The sequence below is a fragment of the Leptosomus discolor genome, chromosome 9 (assembly GCF_034619465.1).
Source record: "Leptosomus discolor isolate bLepDis1 chromosome 9, bLepDis1.hap2, whole genome shotgun sequence".
In the NCBI taxonomy this organism is placed as follows: Eukaryota; Metazoa; Chordata; class Aves; order Leptosomiformes; family Leptosomidae; genus Leptosomus; species Leptosomus discolor.
In genome coordinates this window covers 14,009,278-14,028,562 of record NC_141399.1, presented here as the reverse complement: position 1 = coordinate 14,028,562, position 19,285 = coordinate 14,009,278, and the positions used below count along the sequence as shown (strand labels likewise).

The 19,285-nt window shown below is 54.9% G+C and overlaps 2 protein-coding genes across 2 annotated transcripts; both read left to right on the top strand.

The window, feature by feature from the left end:
* The first annotated feature begins 855 nt into the window (after window positions 1-855).
* Window positions 856-6,033, top strand: SLC26A6 (solute carrier family 26 member 6). The gene is made up of 19 exons (XM_086470634.1): window positions 856-983; window positions 1,301-1,440; window positions 1,540-1,650; window positions 1,924-2,096; window positions 2,191-2,355; window positions 2,485-2,637; window positions 2,816-2,898; window positions 2,995-3,142; window positions 3,250-3,363; window positions 3,470-3,547; window positions 3,674-3,769; window positions 3,892-3,998; window positions 4,086-4,155; window positions 4,330-4,422; window positions 4,516-4,620; window positions 5,156-5,332; window positions 5,456-5,510; window positions 5,807-5,928; window positions 6,010-6,033. The coding sequence occupies exons 1-19, from the start codon at window positions 856-858 to the stop codon at window positions 6,031-6,033; spliced, it is 2,142 nt and encodes a 713-aa protein (XP_086326760.1).
* Window positions 6,034-6,878: 845 nt separating this feature from the next.
* On the top strand, window positions 6,879-16,053 carry UQCRC1 (ubiquinol-cytochrome c reductase core protein 1). The gene is made up of 13 exons (XM_086470581.1): window positions 6,879-6,950; window positions 7,405-7,545; window positions 8,004-8,090; window positions 9,091-9,220; window positions 10,012-10,210; window positions 10,825-10,904; window positions 11,071-11,186; window positions 11,597-11,740; window positions 12,486-12,646; window positions 13,670-13,755; window positions 14,249-14,337; window positions 14,889-14,964; window positions 15,837-16,053. Exons 1-13 carry the CDS (start codon window positions 6,879-6,881, stop codon window positions 15,899-15,901), a joined length of 1,446 nt encoding a protein of 481 aa, XP_086326707.1. The 3' UTR covers window positions 15,902-16,053.
* Window positions 16,054-19,285: the final 3,232 nt, after the last annotated feature.

The following is a 19,285-nucleotide window of genomic DNA, read 5'->3' as shown; positions in this document are numbered from 1 at the left end:
CACAGCAGGTAGGAGGGCTGGGGGCAATGTGGGGACTTGGGCTGGCACAGCCCCGGGCACCCTGCGAGTGGCTCGCAGGTCCGATTGCAAGTGGGTGAGCATCTCTGGACTAGCCAGGGCCACCAGCTGGGTGAGCCTGGCAGGATGGTGGCAGTTCCCAGCTCAAGCCTTGAGCAAGGTCAGGCTGTGGATCCATATGAGACGCCTTAGTCCCACCGTCCCAGCCTCATGAAGAGAGAGATCCCAGCCCAACCCCATTCCTCCGTGCCCACAGGCTGACCCCTGCTCTGCAGTGCAGGGGGCTGGGGAGTGTGACACTGGCTGGGGGTTGACATTCCTGCTCCCCTCATGTGTAAAGGGACAAAGTCTGCAGACAGAGTTGTGGGGTGGCTGGGGCTTTGCTCGGCAGCTGTGCTGGCCCGCTGCCCCGGCGGTGCTGCGGTACGTGGAGAAGAAGGGTGGTTGGCACTGAGGTGGGTCCTGCGTAGGCAGGCGGAGGGGGAGCCCCCCCAGGGCAGCTCTGCTGGCAGCCCCCACCCGCGCACCCCAGCGGGGCAGGAGTGGCCAGCGCTGATTGCCGTGGCCTCGGCTCCCTCCCTGCCCACACGCCAGCTGCCTGCCGCTTTCTGTCGCGAGCTGCTGCCGCTCCTTCAGGATTCCCAAAACTCAGTTCACCCCTGGCCTCGGGGCTGATCCGGCACGCATGGCCAGGATGGGATGGCTCTGTGCAGCCAGTGGGGCTGCAGGAGGGGTTGCAGGGTGGGTAGGGTGCCGGGTGCCCCCGGCCGTGGGGATGGGGCTGAGCCGTCCCTCATCTCCCCGCAGCGCGCTGGCACACGGGAGGGCCGGGCAGCCATGGTGGCAGAGATGGTGCTGAGCCACCGGGGGCCCTGCGACGTGCTGAGCGAGGCCGACCTGGAGGACGTGGCACAGCGGAAACCTCCCGCCCAGCCCTCACTGCGCAGCTATCTCCGCAAGACCAGGTAGGACCGCACTGGACAGGGGGATGTGCCTGGACTCCGCCAGGCACCGTGCACCCCAGCCCCACTGCCACCGGGAGCCTGGCTCTGGCTGCCCCAGTCCCTGGGGTAGACTCGGTGCTGACCCGGGGGTTGGTTCCTCTAAGCCCAAACACCCATGTCCCACTCTGTCCTCCTGCCTGGAGGGACACCTCGTTTGTGGACGGAGCTGGAGGTTTCACAGGACCCATTGCTTCCCATGGGGCACCATCCACCCCCCACTGATGTCCCCAAGCCCCTGTGCTTGTGCTCAGCCCCGACTCCTGCTCCTTCCCCGCCAGATGCTCGGCCTCCACTGCCAAGTCCCTGCTCTTCCGGTTCCTGCCCTTCCTGCGCTGGGTGCCCCGCTACCCCGTCAAGGACTGGCTCCTGGGGGACATCGCCTCGGGCTTCAGCGTGGGCATCATGCACCTGCCCCAGGGTGAGTGATGCCAAGCCCAGGCTGCTGGGGCCTCCCTGCAGGTTGGGGGGGCCAGGGCTCAGCCATCCGTGATGTGTCTCCCTGCTCTACCATATCCAGGACTTGCCTATGCGCTGCTGGCCGGGCTGCCACCCGTCACCGGTCTCTACTCCTCATTTTACCCTGTCTTCCTCTACTTCTTCTTCGGGACATCCAGGCACAACTCCGTGGGTGAGCTGAGGGACCATGTGTTCCCATGGGGTCAGCGGGGAGGGAATGATGATGAGAGGGCCGAGCCTTCATCCACAGCACAGCATTGCCACATCAATAGTTGTGGGGACCTTTCTTGCCTTTACTTTGCCCCACCAAGAAGGTGGTTGGCCAAACCAGAGCCAATGCACAGTGGGTGCTTCAAGCCCAGCCGAAGGGGACAGGTGCCTGTGGACCTCAGAGAGGTCCTGGTGCTGACCTTGGGCTCCCTGCCCACACCCTGCCTGTCCCCAGGTCCCTTCGCTGTCATCTCCGTCATGATCGGGAGCTTGACAGACTCCCTGCTGCCCAGTGAGAATTTCCTGGAGTCTGTCAATGGCAGCAACATGACGGTCAATGAGGCATGGCGGGACGCTGCCAGGGTGGAGCTGGTGGCCACCATCACTGTCCTATCGGGCATTTTCCAGGTAAGGGGGCCCCAGCCTAGCCTGGCAGGGAGTGGGGAGCCGTGGTGCCCCAGGGCTGCAAGCTGTGGGTCACTTCTGCTGCCTCTCCTTCCAGGTGGCCCTGGGCCTCCTGCAGTTCGGCTTTGTTGTGACCTACCTCTCAGACCCACTGGTGCGTGGCTACACCACTGCTGCCTCTGTGCATGTCCTCATCTCCCAGCTCAAGAATGTCTTTGGGGTCGCCGTGGGCGAGTACTCAGGGCCACTCTCGATGTTTAAGGTGAGTGGGGGCTCGCTGCTGCCTGGGACCCCCTGGGCACTCACCTGTGGGGCACATAGAGGCCCCCCAAAAACTTGCCAGGTAGGCATCTGCTTTCCCGAGCCCTTTCCCTCCTCCTGCATCCTCTAGACCTTCATCGAGATCTGCCGCAAGCTGCCAGAGACCAATGTGGGCACCCTGGTGACAGCCATCATTGCCATGGTGGCCATCTACATCGTGAAAGAGCTCAACCACAAGTTCGCTGCCAAGCTGCCCATGCCCATCCCCATTGAGCTTATCACGGTACCCAGTGCTGCCCCACCTCCCTGTGGGGATGCAGCCCTGTCCCTCCCAGGGTGGGGAGGGGTGGGACGGGGTGCCTTGGCAAGTGCAGCTCCAGGGCATGCTTTCCCTCCTCCTCCTCCTCCACCACGGTCCCCATACAAGAAGGCCCTGCCTCACTCCAACCATCCTCCCCCAGATCATCATCTCCACTGGCATCTCCTACGGTGTCAACCTGAACGCCAAGTTTGGCATCTCCGTGGTGGGCAACATCCCCAGCGGGTGAGCAGGGCTGGGTGGTGAGGGTGGCTGCGCCAGGGCACCATGACACCCACAGAACCCCCCCTTTTGAGCCCCGTCTCCTTGTCTTGGCTGCAGGCTGAAGGCGCCCGTGGCCCCTAACGTCAGCTACTTCGGGCAGGTGGCAGGTAATGCCTTCGCCATTGCTGTGGTGGGCTACGCCATCTGCATCTCCCTGGGCAAGATCTTTGCCCTGAAGCATGGCTACAAAGTGGACAGCAACCAGGTGATGCTCCAACGAGCAGGGCCCCTTCCCTGGGTGAAAACCAAGTTTGTACTTCTTGCAGCTGGGGGAAGGCACAGTGCTCCCCCACCGCTGCTCTGTCCTTGCAGGAGCTGATCGCGCTGGGCCTCTGCAACTTCCTGGGGGGCTTCTTCCAGTGTTTCGCCATCAGCTGCTCCATGTCACGGAGCCTAGTGCAGGAGAGCACAGGGGGCAACAGCCAGGTGGGCCTGGGCAGCGCTGCCTCCCTCTGTGGGGCTGGACCAGGGGCGAGGAGCACAGCAAGCGGTGCGGGGGTCACCTCTTGCCTCCTGCTCTCCTTCCCCTCAGGTAGCCGGTGTCATTGCATCCCTGGTCATCCTGGTGACCATCCTGAAGATCGGAGAGCTCTTCCGAGACCTGCCCAAGGTACATCTGGTGCCACGTCCCACCCCTGTGCCCATCCCATGGCAAGGTGGTGTGGCAGGGCAACACCCAAGGGCCCCTCCAGACCTGCCCTCAGCATCCTTATAGCTGCAGGGACTTCTCTCCTAGGCCATCTTGGCTGCCATCATCATCGTCAACCTCAAGGGCATGTTCAAGCAGTTCAATGACTTCCGCGTGCTCTGGAAGTCCAACCGGGTGGACCTGGTAAGGCATTGACTGGCCCCGTGGCTTTGCTCTTGTCCTTGGGGAGGGTTTCTCCACCCTCCCTGAGGCTTGCAGGTGCCGGCGGGGAGGCCGTGCCGCAGCTGACCGTGTCCCCTCTCCAGATGGTCTGGATCGTGACATTTGTGGCCACCCTCCTGCTGAACTTGGACATTGGCCTGGCAGCCTCAGTGGGCTTTGGGCTGCTCACCGTGATCTTCCGCACCCAGCTGTGAGTACCCCGTGGCTGGGGCAGTGCCGCGTCCCAAGGGCAGGGGAAGCCCATGGTGACCTCAGCCCCTTGCTCTGCTTCCCACAGCCCCCACTACTCCATCCTGGGACGCATCCCTGACACCGATGTCTACAGGGACGTGGCTGAATACCAGATGGTAACAGCACCAGGGGGTGGGAGAAGAACCGCCTGCAATGGGGGGTGGGGTGCAGTTCAAAGCACCCCCAGGGGCTGTTCGCTGGGGAAAGGAGCAGGGCACATTTGGGGGGAGGGAGGGAAAGGGAGCCAGGGACTCTGTCCCTGGGGTAGCACTCTCCCCATCTGCCCCCAGGCACAGGAGGTCCCGGGTGTGAAGATCTTCTGCTCCTCCTCCACCCTCTATTTTGCCAATGTGGAGCTGTACGCTGAGGCCCTAAAGAAGAAGGTAGGAGAGCCGCCAGCCTCCTGGTGCCCCCCGCCTGTTGGCACCAGGGTGGCAATGGGGCACTTGGGGACATGGGGCTGCGTTATTTTGCAGAGCGGTATCAACGTGGACCGCCTGATCGAGAAGAAGAAGAAGGCCCTAAAGAAGCTGAAGAAACAGCAGAAGAAACTGGAGAAGGAGAAGGCAAAGAGGAAAAAGGTGCTTGCTTGTTGCTGGGGACACCTTCGGTGCCCCCTTGCACTGCCTCCCTGCCTGGCCCTGGCCCTCCTGCCCATGCATCGCTGGGCTCGGTGGCCTGTGGGGCTCTGGGTTCAGTCTGGGTGAGAAGAGGCACTGGGGCAGAGCCGGGCCATGGCGTCATACCCAAGGTTGCAGGGAAAGCCAGGCTGTTAATGATTAGGTGGTGGAGCCAGTGAGTCATTAGCCATTTGGCGAGTTAATGAATGAAGAGCAAGAGTGGAGGCTGACCTGGCACCCGCTAATGATCCCAGCTCTGGCGAGGGTCATTGTGGAGACGGGTGGGTCTCGGCACATCTGGAAAGAGCCCAAAAGTGGGTGAAGGTGCGAGCGAGTCATCCACTGCCAGGGCCACCCACTACTGCCCATGCCCCACCGCAGCCAAGGAGCCTTGACAAGCCCTACTGCGCTACAGGGAGGGACACTGCCCAGCCAGGGGTGCCACCAGCCTCCGTGCAGTGAGGCCGGGTCTCCTTCCCTCCCCCAGGACATGGAGGATGGGCACAATGGTCCGGGTGTGGCGGTGATTGAGCTGAGCCAGGCGGAGGGTGGTGCCCCCCCCAAGCCCACCCTGCGCAGTCTGGGGCTGCCCCAGCCCAGCTTCCACGCCGTTGTCTTGGACTTCAGCCCTGTCAGTTTCGTGGACACCGTCTCCATCAAGATCCTGAAGAATGTAAGGAGCCAGGGAGCGGGCAAGCCAGCAGCCTTGCCAAGGGGTTCCCCAGGGCCCTGCAGGGCGGCCCAATGGCTGCTGCCTGAGGCTCTTCCCAGGCAAAATGTTTTCTGACATTTGCAGATCTTCAGGGATTTCCATGAGATAGAAGTGGACGTCTTCATTGCCGGCTGCCCGGGTGAGGAGGCTCTGCAGAGCCATCAGCCCCTGCCAGGCATGCCCACCCCTGTGGGACACAGCTGCAGCCCTGGGGCTCCCTCCATGGTGTCCCCATCCCCAGGGTTTCCCCAGGGGACAGGTGCTGCAGGCTGTCCTGTGGACCCAGTCTGAGACTCGCAGCCGCCAGCGAGGCAGATGGATCACTGGTGATGGCCCCAGTGTCCCCTGCAGTGCAGGGGAAGGGAGGCTGCTCTGGGTGGGGGGTGGGGGGCTCAGACAGGTGCCATAGCTTCGGATGTTTCTTCCTCCACACAGTGCCCGTCCTCGCCCAGCTGGAGCGGGGCAACTTCTTCAGCTCGGCCATCACCAAGCACTCCTTCTTCCCCTCGGTGAATGCCGCTGTGGCCCACATCAGCGGGGAGCAACGCTGGGCCTCAGTAAGCACCCATCCTCACCATCCCTATCACTATCATGGAGGGGGGCAACCAAGCCAAGCCCTCCCTGTCTGTCCCACTTAGGTGGACCTCAGCACTAGAATGTAGCCCCGCAAGAGGAAGACGTCTCCCCGAGGAGCTGGGCAGAGAGGACTTTGCCACCCTGATGGCACCAGCTCACCCACCCTGGGGCCCAGAGGCCTTGTACCCCCACCAGCCCCTCCGGACTCTGAGAGCTGGGGCCCTGCCCTGGCCGTGAGCTCCCCTTGCGATGGAGCGGCTGCAGGTCATCATACGGAGGTGCCCGCTCGGCGCCACCGCTCAGCCCCGGCAGGGGCCTGTCCCACTGGGCCGGGCCTTGGTTTGGGGGGTGGTGGAAGGGCCCCCGGACCCACCCAAGGGGGGCCCGCTCCCGGCAGCGGGTTGGCGTCGCGGATAAAACAGTGTAGCGTTTCTCAGGCTTCGTTTTAATGCACTTTCCTCAATAAAGGCGACTTTAAAGGCTGCACCCTGCCATTGGTGGGCACTGCCTGGCCGGGCCCAGGCCCGGGCCTGGCCCTCGCTGCGGGCAGGCTAGCCCGCCACCCCCCTCCCTCTGACCCTCTTCTGCCGCTGTACCCCCGACGCGCTCTGGGCCCGTCGGGCTGCGGCCGAGGGAGCGGTACGGGCGAGGACCCCTCCCCCGGGACCCCCCTCCCCCGGGCAGCCCCGCCACCCCTTCCTTCACTGGCCGCCGCACCCTCCCGCCACCAGGGGGCGCCACCGCACGCCCGCGCCACTTTGCGCATGCGGCCCTCCTCCACCCGAGCGGACCTCCCCACGTGCGCATGCGTGCCGCTGACTGCGTTGACAGCCGCCCGGCGTCGCGCTCATGCGCCCTCCCCGCCCACAAGGCTCTCCTTTCTGCGCAGGCGCGCTGCGCAGGCGCGCTGTCGGTCGGCGGCTGGGAGAAGATGGCGGCTTCCTCTGTGTGCCGGGCGGGGTGCGCGGCCGGGCGGGCCCTGCTGCGGGGCCCTCGCCCCTCCGTGAGTCACCGCGGCGGGCGCAGCGGCACGGTGTGCCGGGGGGAGGCCGGCAAGGGGAGCGGGAGGCCCGGCGGTGCGGTGGGGCTGCCGGGCCTCGCCTGCCGGGCGGGCGGGAAGGTCACAGGGACGCGGCGGCCCGTGCGGGGCGGGCGGCGGTCGCCATGGAAACCGCTTGCCCGCGGAGCGGGACCGGGCCGGGCGGGGGGCAGCGGCGGACTTCACCCTTCGTGGGGCTTGCCGGGGACTGCTGTCCGCTCCCCTCCTCCGCAGTGGGACTGAATTTCCAGCCCTCCGGTTAACGAACGGTGTGAAATAGGAACGCCCCAATGCAAACGTGAAAGAGCCTGTCCGGCCTAACCTTGGCCATCTGTGTGCCCGGCAGTCTGCCTTCTGTAGGTCTGCTCGGCAGACCGGAGCTGCTGGTTAGTAGTGATGATAGCCCGTTTTTTTTTAGGCAGCTTTACTGAGTTTGACAAGGAACCGAGGTGCTGCCACCTATGCCCAGACACTCCAGAATATCCCCGAGACCCAAGTCACTACTCTAGACAATGGTCTTCGTGTAGCTTCAGAGGAGTCCAACCAGCCGACGTGTACGGTAAGTTTAAGATAGGTTAAGGGCTTATGAACAGTCAGCCTTGCCTCAGCTAGCTTGTCTTCTAAAAGTGACAAACCCCCGTTTGAATCAAAGCTTTTGACAGAGACCGTCTGTGTTAACTGCTGGGGCCAGTGTAGCAGTAGGAGGCCTAGCCTTTCATTGGATGAGTCTGTAGTCAAGCTACAAGTTTTGTTAGCCTTACAGGTTTTGTGTAAGCAGTAAGTGACGAGTAGTAGTTACATCTCTGGCAAAACTAGCAAAGGCTTTTGCAAAGCTGCTGGATAAAAAGCCAAAATGTGGACGGGGAACAGTTTCTGGTGTTTGTTCTTGCTTTGGTGCTACTAGTGCCATGTTTGTGCAGCAGACTTCTTGCCCCTGCTGTTACACTTGTGGCATGAGGCTGGAGCATGCTGTTTGTTTTCTTTTCTAATGTGTGTCCTTGATGCTTTTGGTGTTAGGTGGGTGTGTGGATCGGGGTGGGGAGCCGCTATGAAAACGAGAAGAATAACGGGGCCGGTTACTTCCTGGAGCACCTGGCCTTTAAGGTAAGATGTGCTAGGTCTGGCACAGGACTGCCTGGAGAGCTGTTCTCAGTATTCCCCTTCTATATTGCCCTCTTGCTTCGGAGGCTGTAGCTGTTAAAAGAGTGTAAAACAGGTCATCTGAGGCCTAGAGGCTTTGCACACTCGATAAAAATGAACTTCAAAAGGTACCTAACCTACATGGTGCTTTTTGTTTGAATACGTGGCAACTTGGATGATGCATGGATTAAGGCAACTCTTATTTGCTAGTTGAAATTTCCTCTCTCAAAGGAAAAAAAGTTGTAAGTAACAAGTGAGACCGAGTCTCTGACGCAGTGGTTCCAGTCCCTGACTATCCCAGCCACTGTGCAGTGCACATCTAGGACTGCGTTACGAAGCCTGTTTCTTCAGGTTAGCAGGCAGAGCTCAAAGCAGCATTTCCTGTAGCCATTTATCTTTCTTTGGTTTTCTTAGTGGACCAGCGAAGTTTAGAGGCTACAGATCTTGCTTGTCTAGTAATGTATCTGCTGAACAGCCCTAGAACAGAAGGGATCTATGCCTGGGGCTTGCTGACTCGAGTCCAGCCTGTGCCATCCTAGGCAACTGCAGCATCTGCCTTGCTCCTTAAGAGATGAGCTCTGTCTTAGAAGTAGATTTCTGCTCCTGCTCTGGCTTCTTCTGAATATCGGTGCTTGGATAACTAGAAACCTGCTTATTTTTCGTTAGGCTTGTTCTTGGGTTACTTCCACAGATGTGATCTTCAGCCGCTGTTGTTTCTTAGTGTAGGTCTTCTCCTTCCCTGCCGGGTTTCTGTTGGTCTTTCAAAATACACTTCAACCATCCTCTAACTAGAGTTAATAAGCCAAGTTTTAAGTCTCTTGCTTTCTGCACTTGCTCTTTGCTTTTATGAATCATGTGACAGGTTTTATTGTTTTAGGTCTTTATTGTTCTTTTCCTTGCTTTAGTTCTGCCTGAGAGGGAAATCTGTTCATTTCATAATTGTCCTTTATCTGTTTTCTTTTAGGGCACCAAGAAGCGTCCTTGCGCTGCCTTTGAGAAGGAGGTGGAGAGTATGGGTGCTCACCTGAACGGGTACACCTCACGGGAGCAGACTGCCTATTACATAAAAGCGTTGTCCAAGGACATGCCCAAAGGTAGGGTGGCTGGTGGGCAAAGTCTGGTTTGGAGGGTAGGAAAGCACGTGTGCTTGTGTTTCTCTCCCAACAGCACCCTCCAACCACAGACTATGGAGTGAAGTTGTAGCTGAGCAGTAAATTGGAGGCCCTATTGTTAGTTGAAGAGAGCACTGCCGTGACACGGTGCTTCAAGGCTGCAAGTTCATGTGTTCCTAAAAACAATTTTGCAAAACTCATGTTATGTCCAGCTGCACTAGGAAGGGGGTTGGGGGCGTTCAGTAGTCTCTGGTGTTTTTTGGAGCTGAGAAACTGAAGTCAGCAACAGCTGCTGTGTCGGGAGTCCTCAGTGCAGCTCTTGCAGGTGTTGCTTGTGCTCTGTAGTACCACATGCAGACTCCTCTTTGGGTTGGGTTTGTCCAGAGTTGGTGATTTGAGTCAGATCTATGGGCCCTGCCATAGATGCCGGCTAAGCTGTAGATGTCACAGTCCCTGTACGGATTCAGTGTGTTTCTGCAACAGTGCCCTGCTTCTGACATGCTTCACCTCCTGCGGTTGTTGCCTGCTTTCCACTGGCGTGATGTGCTGGCAGTGCTGCTTGGCAAGCTGACTTGGAGACCTCATGCTGAAACTGTTGTTTGTCCCTCCCTGATGCTGTGGGAGCGAGTAGTACTCATCTCTCTCGTGTTGCATCCCCTCTCCAGCGTGGTTTGTCACTCACTCCTCTTGTGGTGTCCCTGCTGCCTGTGTCTTTCCTCCTTTCAGCAGCACTGGGTCGCAGTGGGGTTGCTAACGTAGGAAATGTGTTGCAGTTGTAGAGCTGCTGGCTGACATTGTGCAAAACTGTGCGCTGGAGGAGTCCCAGATCGAGAAGGAACGTGGCATCATCCTTCAGGAGATGAAAGAAATTGACAGCAACTTGACGGAGGTTACCTTTGATTACCTTCATGCCACTGCTTTCCAGGGGACTGCACTGGCCCGCACTGTCGAGGGGACCACAGAGAACATCAAGTGAGCAGCAGGCTGGACGCGGTACACAGCCCCTGGGTTCAGTCCTTGGGGTGCATGACTGCTGCTTCTCAGTAGTGGTGACTGCACAAGGAAGCCAGTCTACACAGAGGTGATCTGTGCCCACGGGCTTCTCATTGTGTCTTAACTGTGGTTTCCCAGTTGGTGCTGGTGACGGTGTAATACTGCACACGTTCATTAGAACCCCCCTCACGCAAGGCATGAGGTCGGTAGGGCCAGGTTGAACCTTCTCCCGTACCTGTCAGTTTGACACCGTTGGAGAAATTAAGAGCTAGGGCTGCTCATTGCAGCAGTGGCCTTGAGCATACATGCCTGTTGGGGTGCTGGTAGTTCCGTGACCAGGGTCAGTACTCGCTACTCTGTATGGAAGTCTATCCTTAACTCTCCATCTTGGCCACTGGTTTCCATTCTCTGTGTTCTGTCTGGAATTAGAGTGCAGGGCAAACACAGGCAGTGCAGTTTTGCTTCTAAGAAGTATGTAACTAAGAATCAACAACATCACTGCTGTCTCTGCAGTGTGAGCTTCCTTCTCTTAAGCCTCTCATCCCTCCAACTCGGAGATGCTGATATACTGGGTCTCTCTGTGTTCTTTCTAGGCATCTGACTCGAGCAGATCTAGCTTCATATGTTGATACTCATTTCAAGGCACCTCGTATGGTCCTGGCAGCTGCTGGAGGTAAGTTCTAGATCTTTGTGGTTCTGGGAAGCCTGGGTATTTTCAAGCTGGTGATCAAACCTCTGTCACATATCTCTAATGTAAAATCAAATGATTTTGTTAAATTAAGCTGTTTAAGACTGCAAATATTTCTTCTTTTTTTTTTTTTCCTTCCCCCCATTGCCAGGTATTTCCCACAAAGAGCTGGTAGATGTAGCTAGGCAACACTTCAGTGGAGTGCCTTTTACATACAAAGAGGATGCTGTGCCTGTCCTCCCACGCTGTCGCTTCACAGGGAGTGAGGTAAAGTTGTTTTGGTCCTAAACTAACGAGCAGCTGTTGCCAAACTGTTGAATGAATGTGAAAGCAGTTATAACTGCTTCTGAGAGGAAAAATCTCTTTGTATATCTCAGAGAAGCTGATGACGCAGAATCTTAGTTGTGCCCCCATGTTCTGTTCTTGGGGCTTATTGCCAAAGCCAAAATGTGTTGGGTTTTAGACAGTAGCCAAATCCATTAGAAATGTGAGGCTCTTACAACATCTGCTGGAAAACTCATATCGGAGCAGCTGGTGTGTGCGCGGTAGTGCCTGAGACTTACTTCATTTCACTGGGATAATACCAAGTCCCCAGTTGTCAGCTGGGCATTGCAGCAGACTGCAGAGAAAGCCACAGTGCTCATGCAGTTCTCCTGTGCTCCTTGATGATTTCCTAGATCCGTGCCAGAGATGATGGTCTGCCCGTTGCCCACATTGCTCTTGCCGTGGAGGGGCCAGGATGGGCTGATCCAGACAACGTTGTCCTCAATGTGGCTAATGCCATCATCGGGCGCTACGACCGCACTTTTGGAGGTGGTAAGGTAAGAGGCTTGTGAGTGTGGTAGGGAGAGCCTGGAGCCTTTCAGTATGCAGTATTATGAAGACCCTGGGTGAATGTGCTGTACAGGAGGCTGGTGTGGTTAGCTTCCAACTGTGAAGTGGTTAAGAGTCTGGAAGGTAGGACAGAGGTGTAATTGAGGCTAATACAGGGCAGTTCTTGAGAGGTGATGCTGGGAGATGAACTGAGCCTTCTCTGCTAAGTTTGGAAGAGGTTTAGCTGATGGATTCTCAGCAGCTTATTCCTACCCTCACAAGCTAACCAGTCGGTAGGGACGGTGATGGAAGCAGGACAGAGTACTCTATAGTCTCATGATGCAGGCTTGCCTTACAACTGCAAAGCAAGTGGAACTCATTTAAAACCGCAGTGTGACATCCATTCTTGTCTGGAATCTGTCTGGCCTGCATAACTGTGCTAATCCCTCCAACTGGGAGACCTTGTACTTCCCATTTTCTTCCACTCCTGCGGGGGTATGCATACCAGCTCCTCATCCGCGGCTCGGAAAGGAAATGGTTTTGCTGGATGGACTCTTAGGCCATTGTCTGTGGCTTTTCCACCAGTGAATCTCATCTGTTGACCACATGCAGGGTCTAAATTAAGCTCTTCTTCAGTGAAGTGTTCCACTCTGTCTTGTCTGTGGTCTTTGTGAAAACAGCTCAGTTGGAAAGAATTTGAGCTGTGAGGAAGCTGTGAGACTGAAATGGCTGACGGTATCTCCTTATTTACAGAATCAGTCCAGCCGGCTGGCTACACTCGCTGTGGAGCATAATCTCTGCCACAGCTTCCAGACGTTCAACACGTCTTACTCTGATACTGGCCTCTTTGGTTTCCATTTTGTTTCCGACCCTCTGTCCATAGATGATATGCTGTACTGTGCTCAGGGGGAGTGGTAAGTACAACTTCAGGAAAAGTTCCTGTTTAAGAGCTGACCCTTTTGTGGGAAACTGAACTGGTGGGGGGAGCGTATGAGGCCTTCAGAGAGCTGTGTCTCTTTATGAACTTCTTGGTAACTCACATTCTGGTTAAGTGATCCTGTAAGTGGATTCTATAAATGTCTTAGGATATGGCTTTTGAGGAGCTATTTTAATCCCTTAGAGCTCTTCAGGACTTTCATTTGTGTTTCCAAGTACTAGCACTGAGGCTTTGTTGGTGTTTTTTTTTTTATATACGAGTGAGATCATTCCTTAGAGACAAGGCTTTCCCAGATGCCCAAGAGATCTATCTCCATTGTCTTGTTAAGCTTGAGCAAAGCAGGCAGAGCTCCTGCCTTTCAGACTGTTGTGTTGTGGCTGATAAATGCCCTGCTGCTGGCACCATGCCAGCGTTTGGGGGCCTTCTGTCTGTTCATCGTATTGTATACATGTATATCCCAGTGATGGGTTGAGGCTACATCAGAAATTGAGCTGAGCCACGCTGTGTATGGCACAGATGGAGTTAGCCCTTGCCCTAGAGACGTTGCAGTTGGCAGGGGAAGAAGGGATTTAGCAGCTGGAGTCCGAACAGACTCTGTGGTACTGTCTTGTTCTTTCAGCATCAGTTTCCATAGTGCGTAGGAATAGCTGACATGCCTTCCTTCTCTTGTGATAGCGTACCACAGACTGCTTGCCGCTGTGCCTCATGGGCAAGCTAGAGCCAGCACCAGCACTGGTTAGACCTTTGTGAGTGTAACTCAGCGTGTAACCAGCTGGCTGATATCCCCTGCCTGTAAGCTTGAGCTCTTGCCTCCTGCTGTGCAGTACTCCCCAGTTCTTAGCTGCTCTGCGGTGATCAGGAATGAATCTCAAGCCTGCAAGGCAAGTGTTGTTGATAATAGCTTATTTCTGCAGAGACTTGGGAAAGGGAGGAATTCACGTTCTGTCTGAGCAGACAAACATCTTCAAGAGCTTTAGTGGTCTTTCCATCTCCTCTCCAGGATGCGTCTGTGCACTAGTGCCACAGAGTCAGAGGTGAAGAGAGCCAAGAACTATCTCCGAAATGCCATGGTGGCTCAACTGGATGGTATGTTCTGGTTTATGGATTGACCACTGTGCAGCTTTCAGAGGGTTACCGCTTCTGTCCCTCCTGGGGAGCAGGACCTCTGCAAACATGGCAGTACTGCTGGCAGGCACTGGGAGAAACTTCCTTTCCCCTGCTCTGTGTTCCTTCTGCCGTGTTGTCGAAGCAGCTGACCGCAGCACGCTGTGCTCCAGGCTAGCTCTGACTCTGTAAGCTTCTAGTCCATCTGTTGCCGAGTGAATAATGTGCTGCCTGGTGAAGTTAGATTTGAGACTCTCAAACTGGTCTGCCTTGGCTGTAACGCATTGGAGACGGGTGAAGCAATCTTTGTATTGCTTGACGCCTGCTGGAGCTGCTTAGAGTGGTGACTGCAACTGGTACTTCGTTAGAAGCCAGTTTAATGGCTACAGTTTCTTCTGTCTGCTTTGACTGATGAGGCTATGCAATTCCAGAAGGCTTTCTGCTACGCTGACAATGTAATATCTTCAACATCTAGGTACTACACCAGTGTGTGAGAATATTGGAAGCCATCTCTTAAACTATGGACGCCGTATCCCTCTGGAGGAGTGGGATGCCAGGATTGCTGTAGGTATCTGTTTGTTTTGGTTGGGTTACCCGAGCGTGGTTGGTGTCAGCATTTTCTGGCCTTAGTTTGCTGCAGTAACATGAGGCTTACTTATCCCTTAGTCGAGCTGCCTGGAGTCCAGGCGGTTAGCTCGCTGACACTGATATAAATATGTCAGAATCTCTGGCAGAGACTCAGTGTGTCCTGTGGCTGGATTGAGTCCATCCTAGAAAGAGGGCATATGCCTGTGTTAAGTAGCACAACTTGAAATTCCTTTAACAGTTTCCCTAGAGTTGGCCGCCATCTGGTTTGTGTAATTCTGCAGCCACTGCATCCCTTGGAAGGCTTTGGATATTAGACTGCTGTGTCTTCTGTACCCTCAGAAGAATGCGCTGTGTTGAACGTTAGCTGTCCTTGCAGATGAGAGACGGACAGTTGGTGCAGATGGCCCCCAAGGGCCTGACAATATCTTTTTTAATGGTCATGATATGTAATGGCAACAGTAACTTCAAACTTTGAGAAGTGCAGGTCTGCTAGAAGGGTCATTAATTGCTGGTTTGATATTTATTAGGCTGTTGATGCAAGAATGGTGAGAGACGTCTGCAGTAAATACATTTATGACAAATGCCCAGCCATTGCAGCAGTTGGTAAGTAGTACACGACAATTAGTACGTGGTAGCTCAAAAAACAGGAAGGGGTCAAGAGCTGAGTGGAAGTGAGCTGCAGGCAGTTTTCATGTGTCTGTTCTGGCCTCCTAACCACTCTGGTTCTTTGCTGGTATCCTACCTCTTCACAGTAGATGTGCCAAGGCACATTTGCCAGGAGATCAAACCTGCAGGTGATGGAGACACAGTGGCGGTGAGCTGCTGGCTGTCCTCCCACCTCTCTGCTTGCTGTGGCGCCATGACTAAGACTGGGAGTCCCATAGCTGGGTGCGGGCCCAGCGGCGCCTGCCAGGTGTCCTTACCCTGGGGTCATGGTGGTTTATGTAAGGGAAGTGAAGGGACCTGATTCTCTTGTGCTGCTCTGGCATGTCTGTCTGGCCAAGGACAAATTCCTCTCAGAAAACCTGCCTGAGCAGCTCAGCTCTGCTCTGCTGCCTCCTTCCTGTGTGTTGTGGATTCCCCTCCTCCATGCAGCTGTTTCCTCTGGCCTTCAAAGTGGAGCAGCATGGAGAAGGGAGATGGTTTTTGAACAGGAAGTTGGAATGAACTAGACAAATCTCTGTGACTTGATGGCTCCCTGTGTTTTATACCTGTATGTGGAGCTGTACTGAGCATTGTGGGGCAATGCGAGAAAACGACTTATTCTGAGGCAATAAGTAATGTTTTTTCTGCCAGGAAATGGTGTCTGCTGGTTTTCCTGATGCAGGTTTGAGCTGTAGTTGCCTGGTTTTGTGCATAGCTGCTCTGGATTATGAGTGCAGTCTGCTCTGCCGCCATCTGCTTTAAGACAATGGCAAACTGCACAGGGATTTTAACCATGTCTCCAGTGACTAACTCTTGCTCTGTTCACTCAGGTCCCATTGAACAGCTCTTGGATTACAACCGTATCCGCAGTGCCATGTACTGGATCCGTTTCTAGGACATGCCCCTGCAAGTGGGAAATAGTGAAGCTGTGGACTGTGAGGTTCCCTCTGGCTCTGAATGTCTTGTACACCAGGGGCAAGATGAGTCCCATCAAAATGGCTGTCTTCTCGGTGTTAAATGTATAAAAATAAATATATCCTATATGGAGTTGGTTCTGCTGGGAGTCCATCATGTCTTGCTGGGTTGTGTTTGTAGATGTTGTTAGTCTTGCCAAATTGGTGAGATGTTGGACCAATCTGTCTTGATTTGTCTGGCTCATGCTAGAATCTTGTCTGTGTACCTGCAGTGCTGTCTCCACTGTCCTGAGCTGACTATGTCCTGGCTAGTGGTCTCCTCTTCAGGCTGGTTGAAGGAAGTCTTTCCAGTGGTACAAGGCTGCCAGGGTAGCTCTAGCTATTTCCACTGTGCCCTTCTGTGCAGGCAGCAGCATGGTCAAACTCTGGCAGTAGCAATGCTGTTTGTGCAGACCTGAGAACAAAGGGCCCTCATCTGAGGGGACCTCTGTGCGCGCCTGCTCGTCAAGGAGATCAAAATGTATCTATGGAAAGTTGGTCCTCTTCCTGTCTCTGAGGTGTGGTGTTAGTGTTTCTGGCCTGGCTATTTGGACCCTCTTGTTGGAGTGACCGCCTCTGCGGTAGGGGCAGTTTGTGCAAGCCCTCTCCCTAACCAGTTATAGACAAAACTGGTCGGCTGAGTTCCCCCGACCCGTTGGAGGTGGTGAAGGTGATTAGCCTGGCCTTGCCTGATGCTGCCTCAGTATTGAGGCAGTTGTCTCTAGCAGAGTTGGGATGGTGTGAGGAGCTGGAGCTGTTGCTAGACAAACATCTGTCCAGAGCCTGTATGGGGGTGTGTTAGCTCTCCTCTTTAAGCTTTGTGGTTATCTGTAAACCAGCTCAATAGTGAGCGGAGATTGTTGTGGAGTATGTTGGTGTTGGTCTACGCCTTCCTCTTGCTGGTGAGCCTCCCTCTATCCAGCCAGTCTCAGCTATGCAATAACTGAGAAGCTGCTGACTGAAGTACAGGCTGACCTGGCCTATACCTGGAAGATAATCTCCAGGTCGGAATAGGTGGAAGAGCTACCGAGCCCTTTTTTACTGCTTCTGGTGTTAATCCGGTTGTTGCTCGCTTGTCTTGCCTCCGGGATGCTGGAACATGGAACAGAAAGGATGAAACTGAGCAAGGGGGATGGAGAAAAGCTTCCCACCAGGTGGCACTAGCCTGTCACAGCTGCTCTTGGGAGCTGTGAGGTACTCCTGTTTAATTTTTGTCTTTGGGATAAATCTCCCTGGGATTCTCATTTGTTTTCCAGGTGCTGCCCTGACAAGTGGGATTTAAAAATAGTGTAAAAGTTTCTAGGAGTTAGTCATTACACTTGAGACTAATCCAGTGTGCTAAATCATTTGTGCTGAATCTGGATTCTTGATGAGAGAGTCAGTGTGTCTGAACTCATTGCGTACACTAGGCAAGTTTGAAACTGTTAAATGTTCTTGATGCAATTTGGGTTTAACTATCGTCGCAAGCTCTGGCTCGTTACAAGTGCACTGAGGGCTGAAAAACTAAACGAGCTCACTTACGCCTCAAGCCTTGCGGAACCAGTAAATGATTCCGTCTTGGTTTTCTCACTGCAATCAAACTGTAATCCTCTTTTGTCTTCCATTGGTATATGTTTCCCCTCCCCCAGGTGAGCTTCCAGGGTGTTTTGCAGTTGGTGAGAAATACAAGGAAAGGGAGACGTACATCCTTGCTTTAGCAATTCCTACAAGTTTTCTTCTCTGGAGGTATCTGCTTGGGAATGGTGGACTTCCTTGAGTAGTTCCCCAGGCCCTCCTGCACTGCTCTGTACTAGGAACAGATTCAAACCCCTCTGCAACTTGCTGCTTTCTAAATTGCTCTATTTCTCTGAAAAAGCAACAGGCTGGCTGCACTGAGCAGCGTGTTCCCAGCACATCAGCAAGGACTAACACCCGCTCTCTTGTCCTGACCAAGAGGCTGCAGCTCTGCAAAGGTGGCTGGCTTACGCAGTGTCAGAAGGTATTTTGTAGATGCTCTTATCCTGTGGAAATCCGGGTATCTGGGCTGATCCGGACTAGTGCCCTGGTGAGTGGCATGGGATGCAGAGTGCTGTTGGGTGCCTCCTAGCAGCTGGGAGTCAGGGCTGAGCTGTGCCCAGGATGTTGGCGTCTTCTGGCTGCAGTTCCGATGGCACTCTGCCTTGTAGCGCCTGTCGTGTTTGGGTGCTGTGGCAGTCCGTGCTTCCAGAACCACTGGCATCTCACCAGCTCTGAGGATCGAGAGGTTTGTGATACCGTTTTGCCTTGATAAAGCAACAAGCAGCCAGACTGGGGATCTAAAAGGTGGGGAGGGGAAACCCATTGAGGAGTTGAGAGCGTTATTGCTTGGCAGAGACCCGTATTGTGAGCCTTAGTGAGGGGCTTGGGATGCGTAACCTGGAATTGGTGCAGAGTCGTCAAGCGTTTGGCAGCAGAATCCCTCTGTGTTGGAGGACCTGAAGCTCTAATCTCGTTGGCAGGTCTCGTGCTGTTTGCGCTGTAGGGGTGTGTTGCTGTTCCTCCACTGGAGCAGCCTCAGTCCAAGGGAATCCAAACAGGGAAATGTCTGGCGTGACAGCAGTGTCCTACCTCTGTGCTTTTCCCAAACCTTGAAAAAGTGAGATCTTTCGCTGGACCTGTCCCCTCCCCTTCCTGTGGTTTCCGCTGCCCAGTGAAGGGCAGTGGCAGTGCCAGAGGAGGGAGTTGGAACCATCCCTAGAACAGGGCAATTTCACTGAAACTGGAGATGGCCTGGGTGACCTAATAAATCTGTTTCCTGGCTCCCTGGACAATGCGGGATTGTTCAGCGGGGCTCTTTGACCAGTCTAGTTTTCAATGGCTTAAGTGTTTTATTTTGCTACTTCACTTGGAAGGTTACTTGGGATCCCATTAGACTGTGCTGATAAATTTAGTCCGGTGTATGAATTGGCCTTTGCTCCCTCCCCTTCTGCGTGGTGCTGTCTTATCCTCTCCCAGTAAAGTTCCCTCTTTGAAGCTCACACCCTCCACCTACCTCTAGGCAATTGCTTTCCCTCCTTGACACCTTGGCATTTTGTCTGTTGGCTGGAAGAGAGGAGGATTTGGAAAGGAGGATACTGTGCATCGTTGTGTGCACCCTATGTGAGGCTCTGCAACGCCACCTGCGTGGCGCTTCAGTGACTTTTTTTTCCACCATACAGAGCTATTCTGGGTACATAAAACCTAGCAGTGAAAACAGAGAGTGCTTGCTAGAGACCTGTGCTGAGTGCTCCAGGTTTCCCTGGTCTCTAGCAGGACAAGCTGTCAGTACCCCCCAGCATGGGGCTGCAGGGCTGGGGCAGATATACAGG